The 22,556-nt window shown below is 43.7% G+C and overlaps 1 protein-coding gene across 2 annotated transcripts in view; it reads left to right on the top strand.

Annotated features, from left to right (window-relative positions):
• The window catches only part of KCNK10 (potassium two pore domain channel subfamily K member 10), a gene marked incomplete at both ends in the record, with an annotated part of 141,481 nt that overhangs the window by 96,310 nt on the left and 22,615 nt on the right, over positions 1–22,556 (top strand). For both annotated transcript variants that reach the window (XM_082619306.1, XM_082619305.1), the window contains one exon: positions 8,368–8,528. In XM_082619306.1, coding sequence (XP_082475432.1) covers positions 8,368–8,528 — 161 coding nt within the window. The remainder of the gene's footprint in view (positions 1–8,367; positions 8,529–22,556) is intronic.

Raw genomic sequence — 22,556 nt, 5'->3', positions numbered from 1 at the left:
TCATTGACCCACGTGACATTATGTAACTGAGGAATGGTGGTTCCATCTGCCTAATGAGGAACATTTGATGTGTAACATCTTCTGCCCTTTTTAATGTGCTTATACTGGAATCTTTGAGTTTGTGCAAATGACTCAGTTTCTGCTGCTTGGCACCCATTCACTTACTCACTCTTGTCCGGATAACCATTTCCCTAATGGTCCTCTTCCCCACACTTGGCCCCCAGGCCACAGGGGAAGAATCATCTTGTCTAGACTAAGAAATCCAGTGCCTTTTGTTTACAATAACCAAGACATGGAAGCAACCTAACTGTCCACTGCCAGATGAATGGATGGTACATATATACAACAGAATACTACTCAACAATAAAAAAGTATGAAATAATGCAGCAACATGGATGGACCTAGAGATTGTCATACTAAGTGAAGTAAGTCTGAAACAGAAGGACAAATACCATATGAAGTCACTTACATGTGGAATCTAATACATGACACATATGAACCTTTCTACAAAACAGAAACAGACTCACAGACATAGAGAACAGACTTGTTGCCAAGGGGGAAGGGGGTGGGGCAGGGATGGACTGGATATTTGGGGTTAGAAGATACAAGCTATTACATACAGAATGGTTAAGCAACAAGGTCCTTCTGTATAGCATAGGGAACTATATTCAATATCCTATGACAAACAATAATGGAAAAGAATATAACAAAAAGAATGTGTGTATATATATATATATATATATATATATATATATATATATATATATATATAACTGAATCACTTTGCTGTACAGCAGAAATTAGCACAATATTATAAATCAACTATACTTAAATTAGAAAATGTGAGTTAACATTAGATTAGAACCATAAAAAAAAGAAATCCAGTGCCTTGCATGTGCGTGGCCACAGCCCTGAGTTCAGAGACAGACATGAGATCTGGATTAGGCCGATAAGCAAGTCAATTCCTGGGCTTTTGCTTGAGTTTTGGAGGAAGTGACTTCTCTTTCTTACTGGATGTAAATTGGGAAAAGGATAAGCCTGGGATCCTACCATTCATTTTCATCCCTTGAGGGTTTTTCTGCCTAGAATTCAGCTAACAGTAAAGAAGCAGAGTAACAAAAGAGGAGTGACAAGCAGGGTCCATCTTGCAGCCTTTGAGCTTGGAATGAAGCTACCCATGAAGAATTAAGAAATAAATGTTAAATATCTTGCTATTTACTGGGGTCTGTACATTTCTCTTTTTTCTTAAGTGAGTGTGCATTGGGTTTTATCATGCCTAAGACTGAAAAATTCTAACCAATGCACACTTATGGCTCAGAGATCACAGAGGGCCAGTAAGTATCCTCTGACCTCATAGCCAGTGCCTGACCCTGCTGGCCACTGCAGCTGCCATCTCCCACCTTCTTTGGGCTACTTGCTCTTGATTTAAAGTCTTAGAGCTTCCTATTAGGTAAGCCCCTAAGTTCATATGCTGGTGTCCTGGCAACCTGGGATGCTGTTGCCTCTATAGTGAGAGGCAGGACACCGTGTCATATCTGGGCAAAGGACAGAGACCTTTCCCAAAATATGAAAGAAGGTGGAGGCTGAACAGGAAACTACTACAAAACAAGCGTAAAGCAAAAACAAACAAAAATAAAACCCAACCCAAACCACAAGTCCACTTCAGTATCATGGCTCAGTGTTAATGTTAGAGATTGGGTCCTTTACTATTCAATGGAGAAAATGCTATTTTGTCTTTTACTTTGTCTTAATTGAAAAATAATGTGTTGTGAGTTGAACACCATTTAGCTGGCTAAATTTTGGCTCCAGGGCGGAGGGTCTTTAGAGAGTCATACCATAGAGAATTCTAAAGAAAACATAAGTACAATGTTAGTAAGAATAATGAAGTGAGGAAATAAGGTTTTTTCCCCAGTTATTTAGTGGTAAATTCATTCATCACAAGTGGTAGCAAGGCTTATAAGAAAACTCAGAGCCTGCTAATTCTTCCCGTTCTTGCTGAGAAATTTTCCATCATTTAGGACACAGGCAGTAGAGCAGCTGGAGCTGAGGAACGTTTTCATTATTTGTGAAATAAGCTTACATTAGCATGCTTGCTTGGTTTCGCATAATGTGTGACATAATTCGGTAAACATTTTCCCATATTACTAAGGTTCTTTGAAAAACACAAGCTTTGGGGGGTTCCATTGGCTCTACTATCAATGCTGTCATCACATGGTGTTGGAGTCTTACTCAGTTTTTACTTATGTGATAGTGGAACATCACAATGAAAATCTTTGTTCATGAATGGTGATCTTCATCTCTGGCTGTTGCCTTGGAAAGATCCCCCAGGGCTTGCTGTGTCAAAGGGCCTGGACCTTTTAAAGGATGCCAAATTGCTCTCCAGAAAGACTCTCTTGAGTACTATGTACTATGTACTATTCAGACACACAAAAATGTGCTCATTATTTAGAATGTGTTAGAGAGATCTTAGGAATAATAGTCTTTTCCTGAAAAGCAGTGCTATTACTCAGTATCAGAGGTCCCTTTTATATGAAAATATCAAAGCTTCTTTTTTTTTTTTTTAAATAAGTTTTTCTTGTGCTCAGATACACAGAAAGATCTACAAGTGTATGGCAAAAGGGAGAACACTCAGGCTCTTCTCCCAACCAGGAGCCATGCCAGAAGACTAGACTGCTGTCTTTGTTGAGGTCATTGTGCACCCTGTTCCCTTTCTCAGTCACTAATTCTGATGTGAGAAGGTCCCACCTGCCTCAGTTGTTGACTCTGCTGGTGGGTCTCCAGCACGTAGTTTTTCTAAGCTGGAGGAATGATACTCCTGTGTGCAGATTCTTTCCCACAAACCATCACTTGTGGAAGGGCAGAAAATGATTGAGTTCTCACCAACAGCTATGGAATGCAATTAGATTTCGTCTTGGAGGCACTTTTTTTTTTTTTTTTTTGTCTTGGCCACACTGCGTGGCATGTGGGATCTTATTTCTCCGATCAGGGATGGAACCCATGCCCCCTGCAGTGGAAGTGCAGAGTCATAACTGCTGGACTGCCAGGGAATTCTGCATTTGAGGCATTTTTGGATTAAGTCACTTGGCTCTACCCGTATCCTAGAGAGCCCCTCATCAGGTCCCAGATGGTAGTCAGTAACTGTGTTCCTTGCCTGGTGGCCTCAGTTAAGAACTGTACTTGCCAAGGTACCGAGGCAGCTATTTCTACCTGCCTAGCACTTGGATTGGATGTTTAGCCCATGGCTTTGGGAATAGCTGTCACTGCGGCTAACACTTACTCGGTGCTTACTAGGTGCCAGGAACTGTGCTCCACATACGTTATCTCACTTAGTTTCACGTTAACTGCGTGAGGTAGGTACTCTTATTTGCCTTATTTTACTAACGAGAAGACTGAGACCCAGGGATGTCAAGTAGCTTGTTCAGTATCTCAAGGTCGGTAAGCCATGGAGCCTAGCTTTATTCACCAGGACCAGCTACATAAGGCCCAAGGCCCAGTGCAAAATGAAAATTCAGTCTTTTGCTAAAAAAAAAGATTAAGAAGGACAAAATGGCAAGGGCAGAGCATTAAACCAAGCATGGGGCCCTTCTAAGTGTGGGGCTCCGTGTGACTGCACAGGCCGCACGCCCATAAATGCACAGACAGTAGGCTTTGAGAACATGTACTGTAAACCAAATACCAGAGCTGAATAGCACATGGTTTGCCCAAGATTTGACTTTGGCATGTAAACAGCAAACGGAAGAGTTTCATGTGCACTACTCAGGCCTGAGTCCTCTTGAAACACCAGCTTTCTCTTTGGAAAGGGCTTGGGCTGTTTTCTAGCCAGGGGTGACCAGAGCTAAGCACTGCCTTGGTCCTTCTTGTTCACCACAGAATGTTCTCTCTGGGCTGGTCATCTCCTGCCAAAAGTCACCAGAAGCCAGTTGGTGGAGGAGCTCCTGGGACTTCTTCTGCTTTATGAAATCCAGTTCTAATGCCCTGGGCTAGTTCTTCCTGACCAGCTGCCTCTCACTTCCCAGCCTTTGCTGCCCCATGCATACCTACACCCCAAAGCCAGCTGTGGGCCCACCCAAGCCATTGAGTCAGCCCAGCCTGGGGCACAGGCATTTTGTCCTTTGTCCTGGTGCTATAGGAGAACAGTGGAGTTTCCGGAGGGAAAACAGGAACCAACCCTGTTTTCTCCTGGGGCTTAATTTTCCTGGAGACACGTAGCTTAGAAACGATTCCTTCCCACAGAAAACCTGGGGCAAGATGATAATTGTGGATCCTTACTGAGGGCTTATTCTTTGCATCATGCTTCACATGTATTTAATCTCCACATGTTACTCATGCTTCACATGTAACTCTTTAAGCTATAAGATAGGTGCTATTAATAGCTCCATCATTCAGTCACGGAAAGCGAGGCAGAAAGGTAAATTGCCCAAGATCTGAGAGTTAGTAAGTGGAAGAATCAGAACAGGTATCCCTGCAGTCTCGAGTTCTAGAGCCGCTGTTATACCTTACTTCAAAGTTCTATCACGCCTTCTGGAAGGATGGGCAGGGAAGTCTAGCAGACCCAGTACAAATAGAGGCAAAAATCCAGGAATGTGGCCCTCTTGTTGCCTCCTGTTTAGAGCAAAGCTCTAAAATGTAACTTCTGGAATTTTCTTAGAGTAACAGGGTTGAGGGTCAAACTGGAGAACCATCTTTCCATATAGTTCATCAGAGGCAGGGGACACAGATACACACACACACACACACACACACAATACAGCATTACTCAAGAACAGCAATTACTTTATGTCCGATGTGAAGTGATGGCCTGAAATATATTTAAAGACTGATTTTGTTATCAAGTCCAAGCTCTCTCTGCTTGCCACACTACAGGCCAATAAATCAGAGATGAGGTGTTGAGGCAAGAAATAACGACTTTGACTTTGTTCTGAAAGGCAGACCGAGAAGATGGCAGACTAGTGTCTCCAATAAACCATCTTATCGGGGTTTGGATACCAGTTTCTTTTATAGAACAGAGAGGGGGAGGAGATGAGGAAGTAAAATAAAAATGCTATAAGACTTGCAAATGTTCCCTGAAATGGCCAGCCTCAGGGTGGGGATGTTTTAATTTCTTCTTTCTTGCAGCCATCCACAGGTGGACAGGGTCTGGATGTTTTCCTGAACAAAGGCACTTGGGTTTAACATTCAGGCAGAGGGGCAGGGTTCCCTGAGGCAGGCCATTGTGTACAGATGCTATCCTTTTAGTGAACAAAAGCAACAGGAAGCAAAGGTTAAAGTAAAAGAAACAGATCCACCATGGAGTCAGATTTGGCTCTTCCCTGTTACAATTGGAATTTTACTTCACTAGTGCCCAAAACTTTGCTCTAATTTTATTTTAGTGTCTAGTCTGCAAAACACTGAACAAGTAAGGAGCTGATTGTCGTACTACTACTAACCCTTTGCATTGGTATAGCACTTTACAGTTCACTGATTTTCCCCACGTTGTCCTTGAACCCCTCTAATACTAGGATTGGAGAGGTGAAGCGAGCCTAAGGCCAACCAGCTAGAAGGAGGTGGTATCGGATTCGAGCCTCATCTTCCCACTTTTCTCTCAAGCTCCTAAAATGATACTGGAATGTCCCCTGAGCACAATCCTTCCCCAAGTGGTGGGAGAGATCCTCTCTAAAAGCTGGAGGAAGGGGCACAGCCCCTGTTAGAGCTAATAAGAGGCCTATTAAGCAGGTTCAAAGCCTCAGTGTGTCTGCCTGTGTCTGCAGTGTGCTTCTTTCTGAGATATTCAGACTAAAAGAAAACCTATATTCCTTGACAGTAATCAGGCAATTATGAGACAGTCAAGCAAGAGTGATAAATATTTCTACAAATTACCAGAATATTTCCAAGAGTCACCATAACTCTGCATAAAGTGGAGCTGTATAGGCACATTTATTCCTTTTTTAATAGGGCTATCTTAATGTAAATTGGATTATTCTAGAGGGAAATGCTTACAAAATGATTTTGTCCAAGTTTCTGAAAACACCTGAAAAAAGTTCTGAGAGCCTTTTTTTTTTTCACAACTAAATCAAAATTCATGGTGAGTAAAAGAAATGCAAGATTAGGAAGGCTTACCTGAACAGTCATTTAAGAAACAGAAGCTATAATTTAGATGATTTGTGATAAGAGGTTTGAATGATTGTGACTGGAAAATTGAAAGGGAAAATAACCAGGTGACTCATCACCCAAAGGCAGAAAGCAGCAGTGAGTTCTCCAGGTCTACAGGAGGATGAATGATGGACCAACCATCAACATTATCTTTACTCTGTTGCATCCCCCAAATGCCAGTAAGCCATGGGCCCAATAACTCACTTCCTGCATGGATTTAGAAATAGGCTCCACATGAGTTGCCCTATATGGGAGAATAGTTAGGTGACTATCTAGACACTAGTTGGCATAATATTGCAAGATTCATTGGCATGAAAGTGAGTAACAAGTAATTTAGAGTCTCATCTCTGTATAATTTGTGCTAATGCTATAAGCCTCTTTCTTCCAGCACCACTTTCTTCCCGTCATACAGAGTAAGCCGAATACTCACTAGACATGAGTTACTTACGTAATTGCAGAACTCTTGAGAATGCAGGTGTTGGTGTTTTCAAAGCGCTATTTGACATAACATATGAATAGGCCTGGCTATAAAAGGATTCTTTTGTATTTAAACATCCATTCCACCAACAAACATTTATTTAGCACGTGATAATCCTTGGTGCAAGAAGTGGGTGGGATATCATCTCACACTGGTCAGGATGGCCATCATCAAAAAATCTACAAACAATAAATGCTGGAGAGGGTGTAGAGAAAAGGGAACCCTCTTGCACTGTTGGTGGGAATGTAAATTGATACAGCCACTATGGAGAACAGTATGGAGGTTCCTTAAAAAACTAAAAATGGAACTACCATACGACCCAGCAATCCCACTCCTGGGCATATACCCTGAGAGAACCATAATTCAAAAAGAGTCATGTACCACAATGTTCATTGCAGCTCTATTTACAATAGCCAGGACATGGAAGCGACCTAAGTGTCCATAGACAGATGAATGTATAAAGAAGGTGTGGCACATATATACAATGGAAATATTACTCAGCCATAAAAAGAAACAAAATTGAGTTATTTGTAGTGAGGTGGATGGACCTAGAGTCTGTCATACAGAGTGAAGTAAGTCAGAAAGAGAAAAACAAATACCGTATGCTAACACATATATATGGAATCTAAAAAATTAAAAAAAAATGGTCATGAAGAACCTAGGGGCAGGACAGGAATAAAGACACAGACCTACTAGAGAATGGACTTGAGGATATGGGGAGGGGGAAGGGTAAGCTGGGACAAAGTGAGAGAGCGTCATGGACATATATACACTACCAAACGTAAAATAGATAGCTAGTGGGAAGCAGCCACATAGCACTGGGAGATCAGCTCGGTGCTTTGTGACCACCTAGAGGGGTGGGATTGGGAGGTTGGGAGGGAGGGAGACGCAAGAGGGAAGAGATGTGGGGATATATGTATATGTATAACTGATACACTTTGTTATAAAGCAGAAACTAACACACCATTGTAAAGCAATTATACTCCAATAAAGATGTTAAAAAAAAAAAAGGAAGTCGGTGGGAGGAGAGGCAGGGCTCAGTTGATACGGAGTTCCCAGGTAAAAGAAAAAGAGATCTGGGCAGAGCTAACCATCACTGTCAGTGTGAGCAAGAGCACAAAGTCTTCCCTCCTCCACTCTTTACTGTTTTCCCAGGGTAGGGCTGTACGATCCATGGGTCCTTTCTGAATTTGTACTAGACCACACATCCTCCTTAATGTGGAGCACCCATCACCCTAAGAAGGCAAATGCTGGGGACAACCACAGCCTGTCAGGTGGAGGGGATGGCCATGGGATGAGACTGTAAGGGAGAAGCTCTTTTTAAATCTAAAAAAGGCAATGCTGAGCCCTTCTCAGGTGTTCAGCGTCCCTAAACCAGGCACATCCTAGATATTTGATGTTTCTGAAATGGGTTGTATGTTGATGCTGTATGGGTTGATGTTTCTGAAATGGGTTCCCATCAGAAATGCATTTCTGGGTGATCATAGATTTCCTAAAATGTCATCTAACGAAACACAATAAGATCCTGGAAACCTGGATCCTTTTGAAAGTATTTACAGGGAGAGGAGGAAGAGAAGCAATGGAACAATGTTCTGAATTTTATAGAGCCTTGGAAATGAAGTTCTGCTCCTAAAACTCATGAAGTGGAGAGGGGCGGGGAATGGAGAAGCCCTTTAAGAAGTCTGGATTCTTTCGTTCAGTGCTGTAATTTCTCTGGCGTCTCACCATTCTCCCTCTCTCTTTTTAATATTTCTCACCAGGGTATGGGAATATTGCTCCAAGCACTGAAGGAGGCAAAATCTTTTGCATTTTATATGCCATCTTTGGAATTCCACTCTTTGGTTTCTTATTGGCTGGAATTGGAGACCAACTTGGAACCATTTTTGGGAAGAGCATTGCAAGAGTGGAGAAGGTCTTTCGAGTGAGTACTGCCATCTATTTAAACCCTAACCTCTGTGATCCAGTTGGCTTTAGCCTGACAGGATCCAGAAGGAATTACCAGGGTGTTATTGTATCATTATCACTTTTAACGGAATAGTTCAGTGCTATGGTCGTATTTTTAATTTTGGCCCATGGTGGTCACAGGTACTGTGCCTAAACTCTTGTCTCTTGTCGGTCTTCCTGGAATCACAACACAAGAGGGTTAAGTATAGATTTGCCAACACAGATTTTCTGAAGAGGTGAGGCATACGCAATTTCTTATGAAAGGTGGAAGATGGGTTCCTTAGTATGTTGGCAATAAAGTAGAGAATTATAAATCCATCCATGTTGTTATTGGAGCACCTTCACTTTATTTCCAAGCACAGCATCTTCAGGCTGATCCTGGCTTCTAAGACCTCTTCCAGAAGCCTGCATTTTCTAGACATTGCTTTGTGCTATGTATCTGTCTCCTCATGCCCCCCCTCCACTGCTGAGTACTCCATCAGCAGTAGTACACTAACATACTAATTCATACTAAGGTGTTGATGATTGCTATTGCCTTAATTAGGCTTTTCCTCCTGAGAATACTCACCTTTAAACAAGGGATAAAAATCTCAACTCAAGGAATTTATTTTCTACAGATGGCCTTCCTGGCATCAGTGACAGGCATGTGGAGTAGAGGTGATTGGACTGGGGTTTCCAAAGCCCTTTAGCTCACACCTGTTCACATAGTTTAACAGAACACTAGTTTTACTTAGGTGTTAGGTCATTTCTGCTCTCTTTCTCAGTTTTGACATAATTCTCAAGTCTTTCAAACCTTCTTCAGGGAATTATTTCTTATGATGACTTCATATTTGAAAATGATAATTTGAGATCTTTTTCAGAATCTGGCAATGATGGGCAAAGATAGATCAGTGGTAAGTTCTAAGGCTGCGCTTGTTTTCCCCTCTGAGACAAGAAATCATGACACAAACTTCTCTTTAGAAGAATGCAAGGTAGCTCTCCCCTCGAGAGCTACCAGTTTCAGAAATTCTTGAGTGGAGGAATAAGGCACTAGAGCTGGCTTAGAGCCACCTTCTCTAAGGTCAGTGATCTTGGGTGAGCTGCCTCAGTTTACTCATTGGCAAAATGGGATGGAATTTGAATTTAAGGTCTGGGTGATGATTAAATGAAATAATGTATGGAAAAGGGCTTGGTACAGGGCCGGACACAGAGTTCGGTGCTGCTGTGTGTCTGTCTCCTGAAAGAAGCACTTGTTGGCAGGCTAGCCACCCATTCAAATTTCACGAGTCGCTCGGTGACATGGGGGTTTTCCTGGAATGTTCTACAGTCTTTGCCCCAAAATGCTGGCCGGCCTCATTAGAACGTGCACCTGGGCCCCGTGGTCACCATGGAAACCATCAGTGCTCAGCTTCTGTGCTTCTCAGATGCTCGTCTCCCTAAGCCAGATGTGGCAACCTTGTCTCCAAGAGCAGTTTTGAACTTCTCAGAGGTACCTTTTTAGCCGTGGCCTCTTGGCTTCTGATTTAGAGAAAAATCTGGTGGATTAAACACTCAGAAGAACAGGAGTCAAATGGAGAAATGACTGATCTAGCATTTCTATTTTTATATAGCTTCTCTAGATCTGAGTTTATTTGTAGAAAGAAAGGATCGGACTACAGGCTTTTGAAATCCCCCTTTAGCAAAAATAAAATTTGGTTACTGTATTCTAAATGAGGGAAGAGGTTGCAATCATTTAATGACATCTGCTACCGAAACTGGGGACTTAGTTCCCATACGAATTTCGGACTGCAAGTACAGAGGACTGTTCTTCCCCTTAAAGATGCCTCTCAAATGGATCATTCACAGGACTCTGGGACAGAGCCTTCAAAATCTCGTTTCTTTTTTTTTTTTTAAGATTTATTATTTATTTATTTATTTAATTTATTTTTGGCTGCGTCAGGTCTTCGTTGAGGCACGTGGGATCTTCGTTGAGGCACGCGGGATCTTTTGTTGCGGCGTGCGGGCTCTTCCTTGTGGTGTACGGGCTTCTCTCTAGTTGTGCCATGGGTTCCAAGAGCACGTGCGCTCTGTAGTTTGCAGCACGAGGGCTCTCTGGTTGTGGCGCATGGGCTTAGTTACCCCGTGGCATGTGGGATCTTAGTTCCCCGACCAGGGATCGAAAGGGTGTCCCCTGCATTGCAAGGCGGATTCTTTACCACTGGACCACCAGGGAAGCCCCTCACGTTTCATTTTTATGCTGATGGCCCACTCAGGTGCTTGCAGTACCATCAAAGACTGGGAGTTTTTTAGGAAGGAGTGGCAGTATATTACCGAATTGGCAGCACACGATGTATGCGTTTGCAGAACATTTGGAGGGGGCTGTGGAAGGGGTGTCTGAGTTCCAGGAGGACATGGGTGCACTTCCTGAAACTACAAACAACTGATTCTGCAGCAGTTTGCTTGCTGCATGCAGTTTTGGTGGAAAATCTCAAAGCTTTTTGCTTTTCATTTAAACTACATCTAAAAGGCCCGTTACCCTTCGGTGATTATTTGAGAACTGAAAATTGTACAAACCAACAAAGCTTGGGGTTGTGAAGTTTTAGTTCCCACGAGGAAGGTTTATTTATTTATTTACCTGCTCACTGATTAAGCCTTTCCATTCATCTGCTGTGTTTTCTCTCAGCTCTAGGAAGGAGAGGATTTTTAGTGGAGTAAAGATAGAATATAAAATCTAGGTGCCTATATTCTGAGGTGATATGATTTGGTTTCTTCTATCCCATTCCAGGTCTGAGCCTCATTTTAAAAATTGTGGAGACATCGTATGAAATAGAAATGCCAAAAGCATTCCTGAATACCCGACTGTTGGGGTTTTTATGGGGTGAATAAATGAAAACTCTTTTTTCCCCTCTGGAGTTCAGAATTAATTGAGAAATAGACACAGGAGTCAGATGGAGATTAAAAGGTCAGCTTTATTGCTGATAAGCTCATCAGAGAATGTAGCTTTAGCTTTGATGCCAAAAGGACTTACTAACCATTTTCACCCTGAATTAGAAGAATTTCCCTGCTGTATTAGTTTTCTATTGCTGTGTAACAAATTAGTACAAATGTAGATGCTTAAAGCAACACTCGTTTATTATGTCATAGTTGTGTAGGTGAGACGTCTGGGCAGGCTTGGCTGGGCTCTGGATCTGGAGAAGAATCTGCTTCCACACTCATTCAGGTCTTGGCAAAGAATAGTTCCCTGTGGTTGTAGGACTGAGAGTCCTGTTTCCTTGCTGGTTGTCAGGTGGGGGCCATTCTTACCTTTGAGGTTGCCTGCATTCCTTGGCCTCCATCTTCAAAACCAGCATGGAACCCTTCTTCTATCTCTATGACTTCCCCTCTGCGCTCTCCCATCAGCTGGAGAAAGCACTATGCTTTTAAGGGCTCATGTGATTAGATCAGACCCACTTGGACAATCTCCCTAACTTTACATGAACTGTGCCCTATAACATAACAGAGTCATGGGAGTAATCGCTCATCATATCACAGGTTCTAGGGATTAGGGTGGGACATCTTCTCTGGTCATTTTAGAAAATCTGCCTCCCACTCCATCTTGGTTGTTGGTAGCACAGGCCTCCTCAGTGAGGGCAGGGTCTGCTCCACTGACCTTACTACATCATAGAGAGCAAAACAGTGCAGCTCTCTGCAGCGGATGGTTTCAAACAAGAGATGAAAGAGGCTGAGCCAAGGGAGCTCAGTCCCTTATGCTGAGTCCACTGGGTGGTGAGCCACTGTCTGGCTGAGCAGCGGAGGTAGAGATATGGAGTGTTACTCTAGCTGGAGTCCTTCTACGTGGAACATGAAAATGGACATTGCCCCCAACGTCAATTTACAGTGGATTAAGAATTTGACACTTACTTATCTCACATAGTAAGAAGGCTAGAGGAAGATTGTTGCAGGTTTGGTGCATCAGTTCCCCAGTGACAAGTTAAGGATTCTGGTGCCTATTCCAATGTGTGGATTTTTCCGCACACCACCAAGTAATTCTCTGGCACCAACTGGGTGTCCTACAGTTCAATTCAATTCTGACACTATCTGTCTGGAATTAGCATCAGATCCCACAGGTTAAGGGCTCAGTCCTACAAGCCTGCCCTCAACTTTAGATACCAATTGCAAGTTCAGCTTGTTACCCATGCTTCTGATGAATGGCTAAAAATCAGAGGTTCCCACAGCATCTTCCTTCCTTGGGTTCAATTAATTTGTGAGAGTGGCTTACAGAACTCAGGAAAGCAGCTTATTCACTAGATTACTGGTTTATCACAAAGGATATTTAAAGATATGAATCAAAAGTGAGATGAAGAGATACACAGGGAGAGGTCCAAAAACCATGGAGCTTCTGTCCCCAGGGCATTTGGGGCCTGGCATGGTGGCGTGTGGATTGTTATGGTTCACCAACCTGGAAGCTCTCTGAATCTCCTCCTTTTTGAGTTTTTATGGAGGTTTCATCACATAGGTGTCATTGATTCAATCGTTGGCCATTGGTGATTAAGTCAACTTCCAGCCCCTCTCCTCTCCTGGGAAATTGGGGGTTGGAGGTGGGGTGGGGTGGGACTGAAAGTTCCAACCCTCTATTCCTGGTTGGTTTCCCTGGTAACCAACCCCCATCTTTAGGTGATCCCAAAGCTACCTCATTAACATAACAAAAGAAACTTTATGGCTCTCATCACAGGAAATTCCAAGGGTTTTAGGAGCCCTGTGCCAGGAAAGACCAAGACCAAATACATATTCCTTGTTCTCAATCACAATATCACACGCGTATACCTAGGTTTGTTCTCTTTCTGCTCTACTGTCCTTGGCACGTTAGCTTTGCGTCCTCAGGATTGTCACCACCTTTTTTGCAAGATGGCTGCCTCAGGACCAAATAGCATGTTTTCACTCAACCACATTTAAAAAAATTATTTATTTATATTGAGGTATAGTTGATATACAATACTGTAGGTTACAATATAGTGTACAATACAGTGATTCACAATTTTTAAAGGTTATACTCCATTTATAGTTAAAATAAAATATTGGCTATATTCCCTGTATTGTACAATATATCCTTGTAGCTTATTTATTTTATACATGATAGTTTGTACCTCTTAATCCCCCCCTCCCCCTCCCTCTTCCCACTGGTAACCACTAATTTGTTGTCTATATCTGTGAGTCTGCTTCTTTTTTGTTATATTCACTAGTTTATTGTCGTTTTTAGATTCCACATATAAGTGATATCATATAGTATTTGACTTTCTCTGATTACTCAACCACATTTAAGGTAAGACAAAAAGCACTCCTTTTATGGGAGAAAAATCTTGCCCCAAATTTTCCCTGCAGACTTCCTCTTCTGTCTCATTGACCAGATGTAGGTCGCATGACCATTCCTACCTGCAAGGGAGCTTAGGGAAGCGAGTAATTGACAAAGGAGAATGGGGTGGATTGATTTAGACCATTGGTTCTGAACATGTGGTCCCTGGACCAGCAGCAGCAGTAGCATCCTCTGGGAACTTGTTAGACATGGGAATTCTTAGAGAAGTTGGGGCCCAGCAATCTGTGTCTGCCAAGTTTTCCAGGTGATTCTGATGCCTGCTAAAGTTTCAGAGCCCCAAGGCACAGAGGAATCATGTTTCATCTCCGGCTGTGATGAGCAAAGTTAGAATTCTGGGAGCAAAGGAGAAGTTGGGGTAAGCAAATGACAGCATCTGCCACGGGTGTCAGTCAACTGCTAGCCACACGGACCACTTACAGTGATGCCGCCCTCTCTCCCCCTTACGTATCAATAAATCCGGTGGCCTTTGGGATCCTTGTCTGAGGAGAGGCTAACTTATACGATACCTAACAAACCACCAGCTTACTCACCCCCCTCCCCCAGGTCTGCGGCTGCCTGGGCAATTCTCCAGACTTTAGGGTTTTTTAGGGGAAGAGAGCCAGGCATGGCATGGCTCTTCAGAGCTTTGGCCTCCAGTCCCAACCCACTGACCTGAACAAGTCACACTGCTCTATCCAACTGCAAAGAGGGCCTGGAATGCATTGTTGGATCTCCAGGAAGGGGAGGGGATGGGAAAATAGGTGAGTACTAGTAATGTCATGTGCAGATTCCCTGGGACTACCTGTTGGCTCCACTCTAGGGTGACAAGCATCCCTGGAATTTAGATACAGGTGGCCCATGGATCACTCTTTGGGGAACACATCTCCAGTGAAACTCATATAGCATCCAACAAAAATGGAGCCCCTGATTTGTTGTGACTTGCCTAAAACCACACAGTGAGTGGAGTGAGTGAGCTTGGACTTGGGATAATTTATAAGTATTTTTATAAAGTAAAAATAAATTCTTCCTAGGTTTCCAGCAGGAAATCTGGGCAGTTAGCAAGGAAGGATAATTACTTGGGATTGAGCAGGGACTACTTGGGTTCCAAAGCAGATTTTTTTTTAATTTGTTTATTTTATTTATTTATTTTTAGCTCTGTTGGGTCTTTGTTGCTATACGGGGGCTTTCTCTAGCTGCGGCGAGCAGAGCCTACTCTTCGTTGTGGTGCGCAGGCTTCTCACTGCAGTGGCTTCTCTTGTTGCAGAGCACGGGCTCTAGGCACACGGGCTTCAGTAGTTGTGGCACACGGGTTCAGTAGTTGTGGCTCGTGGGCTCTAGAACGCAGGCTCAGTAGTTGTGGCACATAGGCTTAGTTGCTCCGCGGCACGTGGGATCTTCCCGGACCAGGGCTTGAACCCATATCCCTGCATTGGCATGCGGACTCTTAAACACTGTGCCACCAGGGAAGCCCCCAAAGCAGATTTTGGAAGTGGGCAGCCTCTTCTTCCCCTGCTGTGGGCTGGCTCTTTTGCTGGGCTGGGCCGACTGTCACTTGATAGGATACTGTAGGAAAACCTGGTCAGATTTTGGACTGGATCCCATTTTCTTGCTCTGAGCTGGACTTTGGCCTCTGGTAGGAAGCAGCTGCCTTTTTTTATCTGGCTGATCAGCAGGCTTTCTGATATTATCTTTAAAACCAAGGGACACTTTTTTCCTTCTTTGGCCTCCCTCCCAAGGATACAGCAGAAATGTGTATTTGCCTTTGGAACGAAAGGAGCCTGGGTGTAGCTGACAAATAGTAACATGTTACCCTAGGCTTATCAGTGCTGTGATAACCTGGGGACTTTAGAACCCACCAAATGCTTACAACAGGGTGATGACAATCTCAGTCTGGTAATGATGTTCAATTAGTGGGCTAATTGATCACTTTGGATTGCAGGAAGGGGCTGGTGGAGAAAGCCTAGGGCTCCTGGAATCCTCTGCCATGTGCCTGGCCTGAGTCAAAGAAAGATTTGAAGAACACCCTTGGCAGGAGACTTGTTTCTGCAGCGTGTCTTTGAACTAGTCCCCAGCAGCAATGGGGATAACAAAATTATTATTATGTCAAGAAGATAAAAGCCCTTGTTTTGTAAACTGGGTATTATTCTCGGCTCTGTGGGTTCAACTACAATTTCCAATTCCTAGTATTAGTGGAAAAGTTCGTTGGGGTACTAGTTATGCACATCAGCATCTTGCCTAAATAGCGGGGGGCCGGGGAGGGCCAGATGGTGGGCTGAGAGCGCCCGAGGTTCTGCGTGTGTTTATGTGTGTGTACGTGTGTCTTTCTGCCTCTATGACGCCCCCACTAGTGCGTACCGTATTAAACATGCCTGAGAAATAATCCAGTAGGACTAATGTTCCATGAATATTGTGAGTTTATTTTGATCAGAGAGAAGACCCTGGTTTTTAATGTGAACAACTGCTTTCTTACTTCCCCTAAGGGGCTAGAAGGGGGTGCGAGGTAGTTGTTTTTAAATGCACAGAAGGCAAATATTTTTAAAGCTTTCTCAACCAGGTTCAGAACAGCTGAGTTCATTTAAGAATATTGTCCCAGATGTGCACTTGGGACAAACTATATAAGTGACATCCACAAAACAGACTACACAGCATCTCTTAAACACAGCTGTGACACACTTTGTCCATGATGGTCCTTCGTTTCTCCCTTCCTCTGATGCAGGCTTGCTCAGCCTCAGCTCTATGGACATTTTGGGCTGGATAATTGTCATGGGACCTGTCCTGTGCATTGTAGGAAGTTTAGCAGCTTCCCTGGCCTCTATTCACTAGATGCCGGTGTCATCAGTGCTTCTGGTATGACAGCCAAAAATATCTCCAGACGTGACTAAATATCCCCTTGAGGGCAAAATCATCCAGGTAAGAACCATGACTCTGCTGGGATTTAAGGGATCAATTGCCCCCACAGGTCCCAAGGGGCGGGCCCTGGTTCCCTGGCTGAATCTTCCACACAAGCTCTGGTGTCTCCATCCACGGTCCTGTCCAGTTCTTCAATGCCAGTGCCGTTCCCACTCGGAATTCTCTTCTCTCAGATGGTCCTTGAAGAGGGCTTTAGAAATTTTATACTCTGGGAATAAGATCATTTCTCACCAATAAGGGAACGTGCCTGGGGACTTAATTCTGATGATATACACAAAGATAATTTGTTCCGCTACTCTTCAGCAGGCATACCATCTCAGCACTCTCTCTAGCTGGCCCACTGGGGACTAATCTAATATATGATTCTTCCTCTTTCTTGTCTATCTTTGATAACTGGCCAGTGTCCCTTTGGTGTTTCCTGTTGCCATCTGGGATCACCATGGGAGGTTTCTGTTTGTTTGTTTTTTTATAAATTTATTTTATTTATTTATTTTTGGCTGACTTGGGTCTTCCTTGTCGCTCGCGGGCTTTCTCTAGTTGTCAGTGAGCGGGGGCTACTCTTTGTCATGGTGCACAGGCTTCTCCTTGCGGTGGCTTCTCTTGTTGCAGAGCACAGGCTGTAGGCGTGAGGGCTCCAGTAGTTGTGGTGCGCGGGTTTCAGTAGTTGTGGCTCGCGGGCTCTGGAGCAAGGCTCAGTAGTTGTGGTACACGGGATTAGTTGCTCCGCGGCATGTGGGATCTTCCCGAACCAGGGCTTGAACCCGTGTCCCCTGCATCGGCAGGCAGATTCTTAACCACTGTGCCACCAGGGAAGCTCACCATGGGAGGTTTTAATGGCCTTTAAAATGCATCTTCACTGTTTCCTATAAACAGCAAGGCTATCAAATCTGCCTAAAATATAACTACTTAAAATACTGCCTGGATAGCATTTACCATTTAAATAGTTTTAAGGTAGCTTGAACAGAGACTTTTTTTTTTTCTTTCTGACCAACTTTGATCACAGGTAACTTCTGGGAATCTGATTGTTACTTTAGGATGGACACTCACTTATAAACTTCTGTATATAGGGATTTTTGTAGGGAGACTTGGAGTTGTCATTTGTCTAGTGGGTTTTGGTTGAGGCAGACTGAGTATTCTGGGACTCAGTATGGAAGTCTGGAGATAAGTTGCTCATCTGTTTGAGGATTTACTATATGCCAGACACTGGGTTGTGGGCTTTCCCTAGAGTAAGCGGTACAACAACCCTCTCAAAGGACCATTCTTGCCTTCCTAGTTTTATGAGATTGGAAAGCTTGGACTGGTTCTGTGAACTATCCAAGGTCACCCAGCCCATAAGTGACAGCAGAGATTCCAAACGAGATTGCCCCATCCCAATGTGCATGCACAGACTTAGTTTATCTACTATCCTTCCTTCCTTCTTTCTCTTGTAAGGTAGGGATAGCATCTGATGGTTCAGTAGAGTCTTTCATGAAAGGTTTAGTAAGACCTGAGGACAGACAAAGATGGCCAGTTGAGAAAAAAGCCAATATTGGCCCTGTCTTTATCTGCTCTCAAAGCCTTTTAGTTTCCCAGCTTTATCTCATCTATGGATACTTTGAATTGGACCATTGCCTCGGATTCTTCTCTCTGCACCTGCTCTAGCTCCTTAATCTGGCTCCTCATTGGCAAACATCTTTTTCTTAGTGTTCTCTTCTCCTGGAGATTAACCTAGGACTTAAATAAATGCCCGCTTGCTCGTGTCTGCTGTGTGATTAATGTGAAGGTGGGCTTATAATGTGAAAGTGGGCTTGTACTGTCTCGATGGCTGACTGGTTTGGGCCCACCTCTGCGAGGCGGGTTGCCAGGCAGACTGTGTTCTCCACTCTACTGTTCATTTCTCCACTGTGTACAGCCCATTCGGTGTTGACAATAAGAGGAACACACAGCTCTAAGCCAAGCTTCTTGGTGAGCCGAGGTGGCTGGTCTTGTCTTCCAAAAGCATTCTTCTTTTTTTGGATTCATCAGATTGCCTCAACAGTTTTGAGAACCTGGAGTTTGAGGGCCTCAACATCAAGATTTTAATTCCCACTGGGAATTTCACTCAGTCCTAACCTCAGGGAAAGTGGTGGAAGAAGCTCTTCCTAAACTGCCATCCAAATGAGGAAGGTCTCTGGAACGTTTATATGGGTATTCCTTACCTGCCAGGTCTTGCCCATGGAAGAGATGGTCACTTCCTAGAATCCCAGGGGATTGATTGATGAAAACATTTTATATCTTTGCATTTTGGAACTACTGAAAGTCCAGTGATGCCTTAGTATGTATGGTAAGCTGTTTTGAAAACTTCCAGGTACTTCTGAGTTATGAATTTAATCCAAGAATTTTATTAGTACTCACATTTTTATTAGTATCATAAAACCAGCTTAATAGGTGGATGATTTCCCATGTTCACCTTTCATCACCAGTTTTCACAGGATAGTTTGGGTCCTTTGGAGGACACTCATACAATAGAATAATAATCCTTTACCCTTTTATAGAACTCTCTACCTTTTTTATATTACATTTTTATTACATATTAAACATTACATAACATATTAAACATTAAACATTACATATTAAAAAAACCTTTTTTCTTTTACACTTAGCCTCATGCTACTTCTGTGAGCCAAGCGAGTAAAAAACACTCTAGTGTATCTTCCAACAAATTAGGTTCCTAAAAATTGAGAGATGCCATTGTTGAACCGTTGAGTCTGCCCGTCCTGGAGCAGGGTATGTGGTCTATGACTGGTATGTCAGTGGTCATTGATAAATTCTAAGTTGCTTTAGAACTTTTTGTTTTAGGAAAGGGGAAGTGTTTAGAATACATCATTAATGAGAGGTGTGCTGGTGTTCTGAACTTTCACCCCAAAGAGACCGCTCCCTTGGGGGTGACAGCATGGTAGGCATGGTATGGTCACACTGCAGAGCACACTGATGGCTTTGAGTAAGGAAGGGCTGCCCAAACTGATCGAGCCTAGGAAACGTGCATTCCTGTTAGAGGAATTACACTTTGTATTTTGGGGGAGAAAATGCTTTGTTTTTTATTTTCTGAGGAGTGCTGCATTTGTGCCTCATAGCATTTTTGACTTAATGGTTTTGCACTATATCTTGGAAGTTTACTGCTGAGTTTTAGTCTCTTGTTAGGATAGAGCTGTGGTTCTCACCCTGTGGGTGGTGGGTCCCCAGGGGCCTGAGCTGCGATTTTAAAGGACTAGAGCATCATTTTGTGCATCAAGCATCACTGGTAGATAGAAGAAATCACGTCTCCTTTATATACTTACTACCCTTTCCCAAATGTACGTAGAGGGGTAGTCATCAATAATTCACTTAAGTTCATTTAATAATATGATTCCTGGATTCATAGTAGCTTTTCTTTTCTTTACGGGTTTGCACAATCAGTGGGTACCAAACATCCTATTATTGTGTGGGGATTGAGGATTTTTTTTTTTTTTTTTTTTTTTGTGGTATGTGGGCCTTTCACTGCTGTGGCCTCTCCTGTTGTGGAGCATAGGCTCCGGACGTGCAGGCTCAGCGGCCATGGCTCATGGGCCCAGCCGCTCTGCGGCATGTGGAATCCTCCCGGACCGGGGCATGAACCTGTGTCCCCTGCATCGGCAGGAGGACTCTCAACCCCTGCACCACCAGGGAAACCCGAGAATTTTTTTTTAAATGTTCAAAAGGGATTCCCATACTCAGAAGAGTTGAGTACAGAAGTACAGAGCAACCCTGGCTTTTCAAATCAGCGCTGTTTCCAGGAAATGAACATTTTGGTCCTGGCCATAGTCACTGTTTCAGTAAGGGTCTCTTCATTTAAGGTGTCCCCAGGAATTTGCTGGATACTTTAGAGCCTGCTTCAGCTTTTTCTTTAGGTCTATTTTGTTCTATTGGGGTAAAATACACATAACATAACATTTACCATGTTAACCATTTTTTTTTTATTTTTTATTTTTTATTTTTTTTATTAATTTATTTATTTTTGGCTGCATTGGGTCTTCGTTGCTGTGCACAGGCTTCCTCTAGTTGTGGCGAGGTGGGGCTACTCTTCATTGTGGTGCGCGGACTTCTCACTGTGATGGGTTGCAGAACACGGGCTCTAGACTCACGGGCTTCAGTAGTTGTGGCTCGCGGGCTTCCGAGCGCAGGCTCAGTAGTTGTGGCGCACGGGCTTAGTTGCTCTGCAGCATGTGGGGTCTTCCCGGACCAGGGCTCGAACCCATGTCCCCTGCATTGGCAGGTGGATTCTTAACCACTGCGCCACCAGGGAAGCCCTACCATGTTAACCATTTTTAAGCATACAGCTCAGTGGCATTAAGCACCTTCACACTGCTGTGCAGCCATCACCACCATCCATCTCTACAACTTTTTCACCTTCCCATACCAAAACCCTCTGCCCATTAAACAGTAACTCCTCATTCCCTCCAACCTCCCAGCCCATGGCAACCTCTATCCTACTTTGTGTCTCTCTGAATTTGGCTGCTCAAGATACTCATATAAATGGACTCATACAGTACTTCTCCTTTCCTGACTGGTCTCTTTCACTTAATGTAATGTCTTTAAGGATTCATGCATGTTGTGGCATGTGTCAGCGTTTCCTTCTTTTTAAGGCTGATGTGTTCCACTGTATATATATAGACCACATTTTGTTTATCTATTCATCTGTCTCTCGATGGACACTTGGGTTGCTTTACCTTTGGCAAATGTGCATAATGCTGCATGAACATGGATGTACAAGTATCTGTTCAAGTCCCTGTATTAATTCCTTTGGGTATATACCCAGAAATGGGATTGCTGGATCATATGGGAATGCTGTGTTTTATTTTTTGAGAAACTGCACTATTTTACATTCCCACCAGCAATGCCCAAGGGTTCCAATTTCTCCACATCTTCACCGGCACTTGTTCTTTTCTTTTCTTTTCTTTTTTTTCTTCAACTTTTATAGGCCACAAAGACAACATTTGGTAACTTGCTACCTGATTGTCCTCTGAAATCGGGGCTGCTCCAAGGCTGTCATTCTGTTCCATGGGGGGCAAAGTGGAGAGGCTGTGCTTTGGGCCCTGCCTCCCTCTTAAACCCTCTCCCCTCCTCCGCTCTCACCTCCAGCTGTGTCCCTGTGCTTATTCCCACTCTGCTTCCTCAACTCTGGCCATGCACCAGTGCTGCTAGGAGGGAGGGTGGCTCACCACCAGGCCAACCTGGGCCTCACATGCTGTTGACGCCTGGTTTCCACCTGGCCTTGCTGCTGCTTTGAAATCCTTTCTTCACCTCATAATGATTCACTCCCCAGCTCCCCATTCGGGTTGCTCCTTTATACCTCTCCCCAGGTCGACTTCATACATAGTTATCAAATAACGCCTTTTGTGTTCTCAACAGGGTGGGGGCGTGGCCATAATCAAAGATAGTTCCTTCTTCCAAGGAGAAAACAGACATGTATGAAGACCAGTGTCCAAAGTGAGACCAGGGTTGGGGCAGGCAGCCTCAGAAGTCACATGGCCTCAGTGTGTAAGTCCTGATCACCAGCCACGTGACCCCGGGCTGTGCCTCAGTTTCCTTACTTGAAAAATGGGGATAAAGATAGTAGCTACCTCTTTGGGCACTTAGTTGATGCATGAGAGCAATGCCTGGCATCCAGTTAGCACTCAATAAATGCTATTCATTGTTATGACAAGCACATCGTTAGCTTAGGGAGCCCATGGGAGGACCTTGTGAATTCTAGCTTGTGTATTTGACGTCACACACTTTTTCAATGATGGACCTGTTCTGAGTAGCTAATGGATTGTTCTCTTTAAGTAAAAC

Source organism: Mesoplodon mirus, assembly GCF_964341445.2.
Source record: "Mesoplodon mirus genome assembly, chromosome: 4".
Lineage (NCBI taxonomy): Eukaryota > Metazoa > Chordata > Mammalia > Artiodactyla > Ziphiidae > Mesoplodon > Mesoplodon mirus.
Note: the sequence above shows the minus strand (reverse complement) of the source record. Positions and strands in the feature narration are given on the sequence as shown.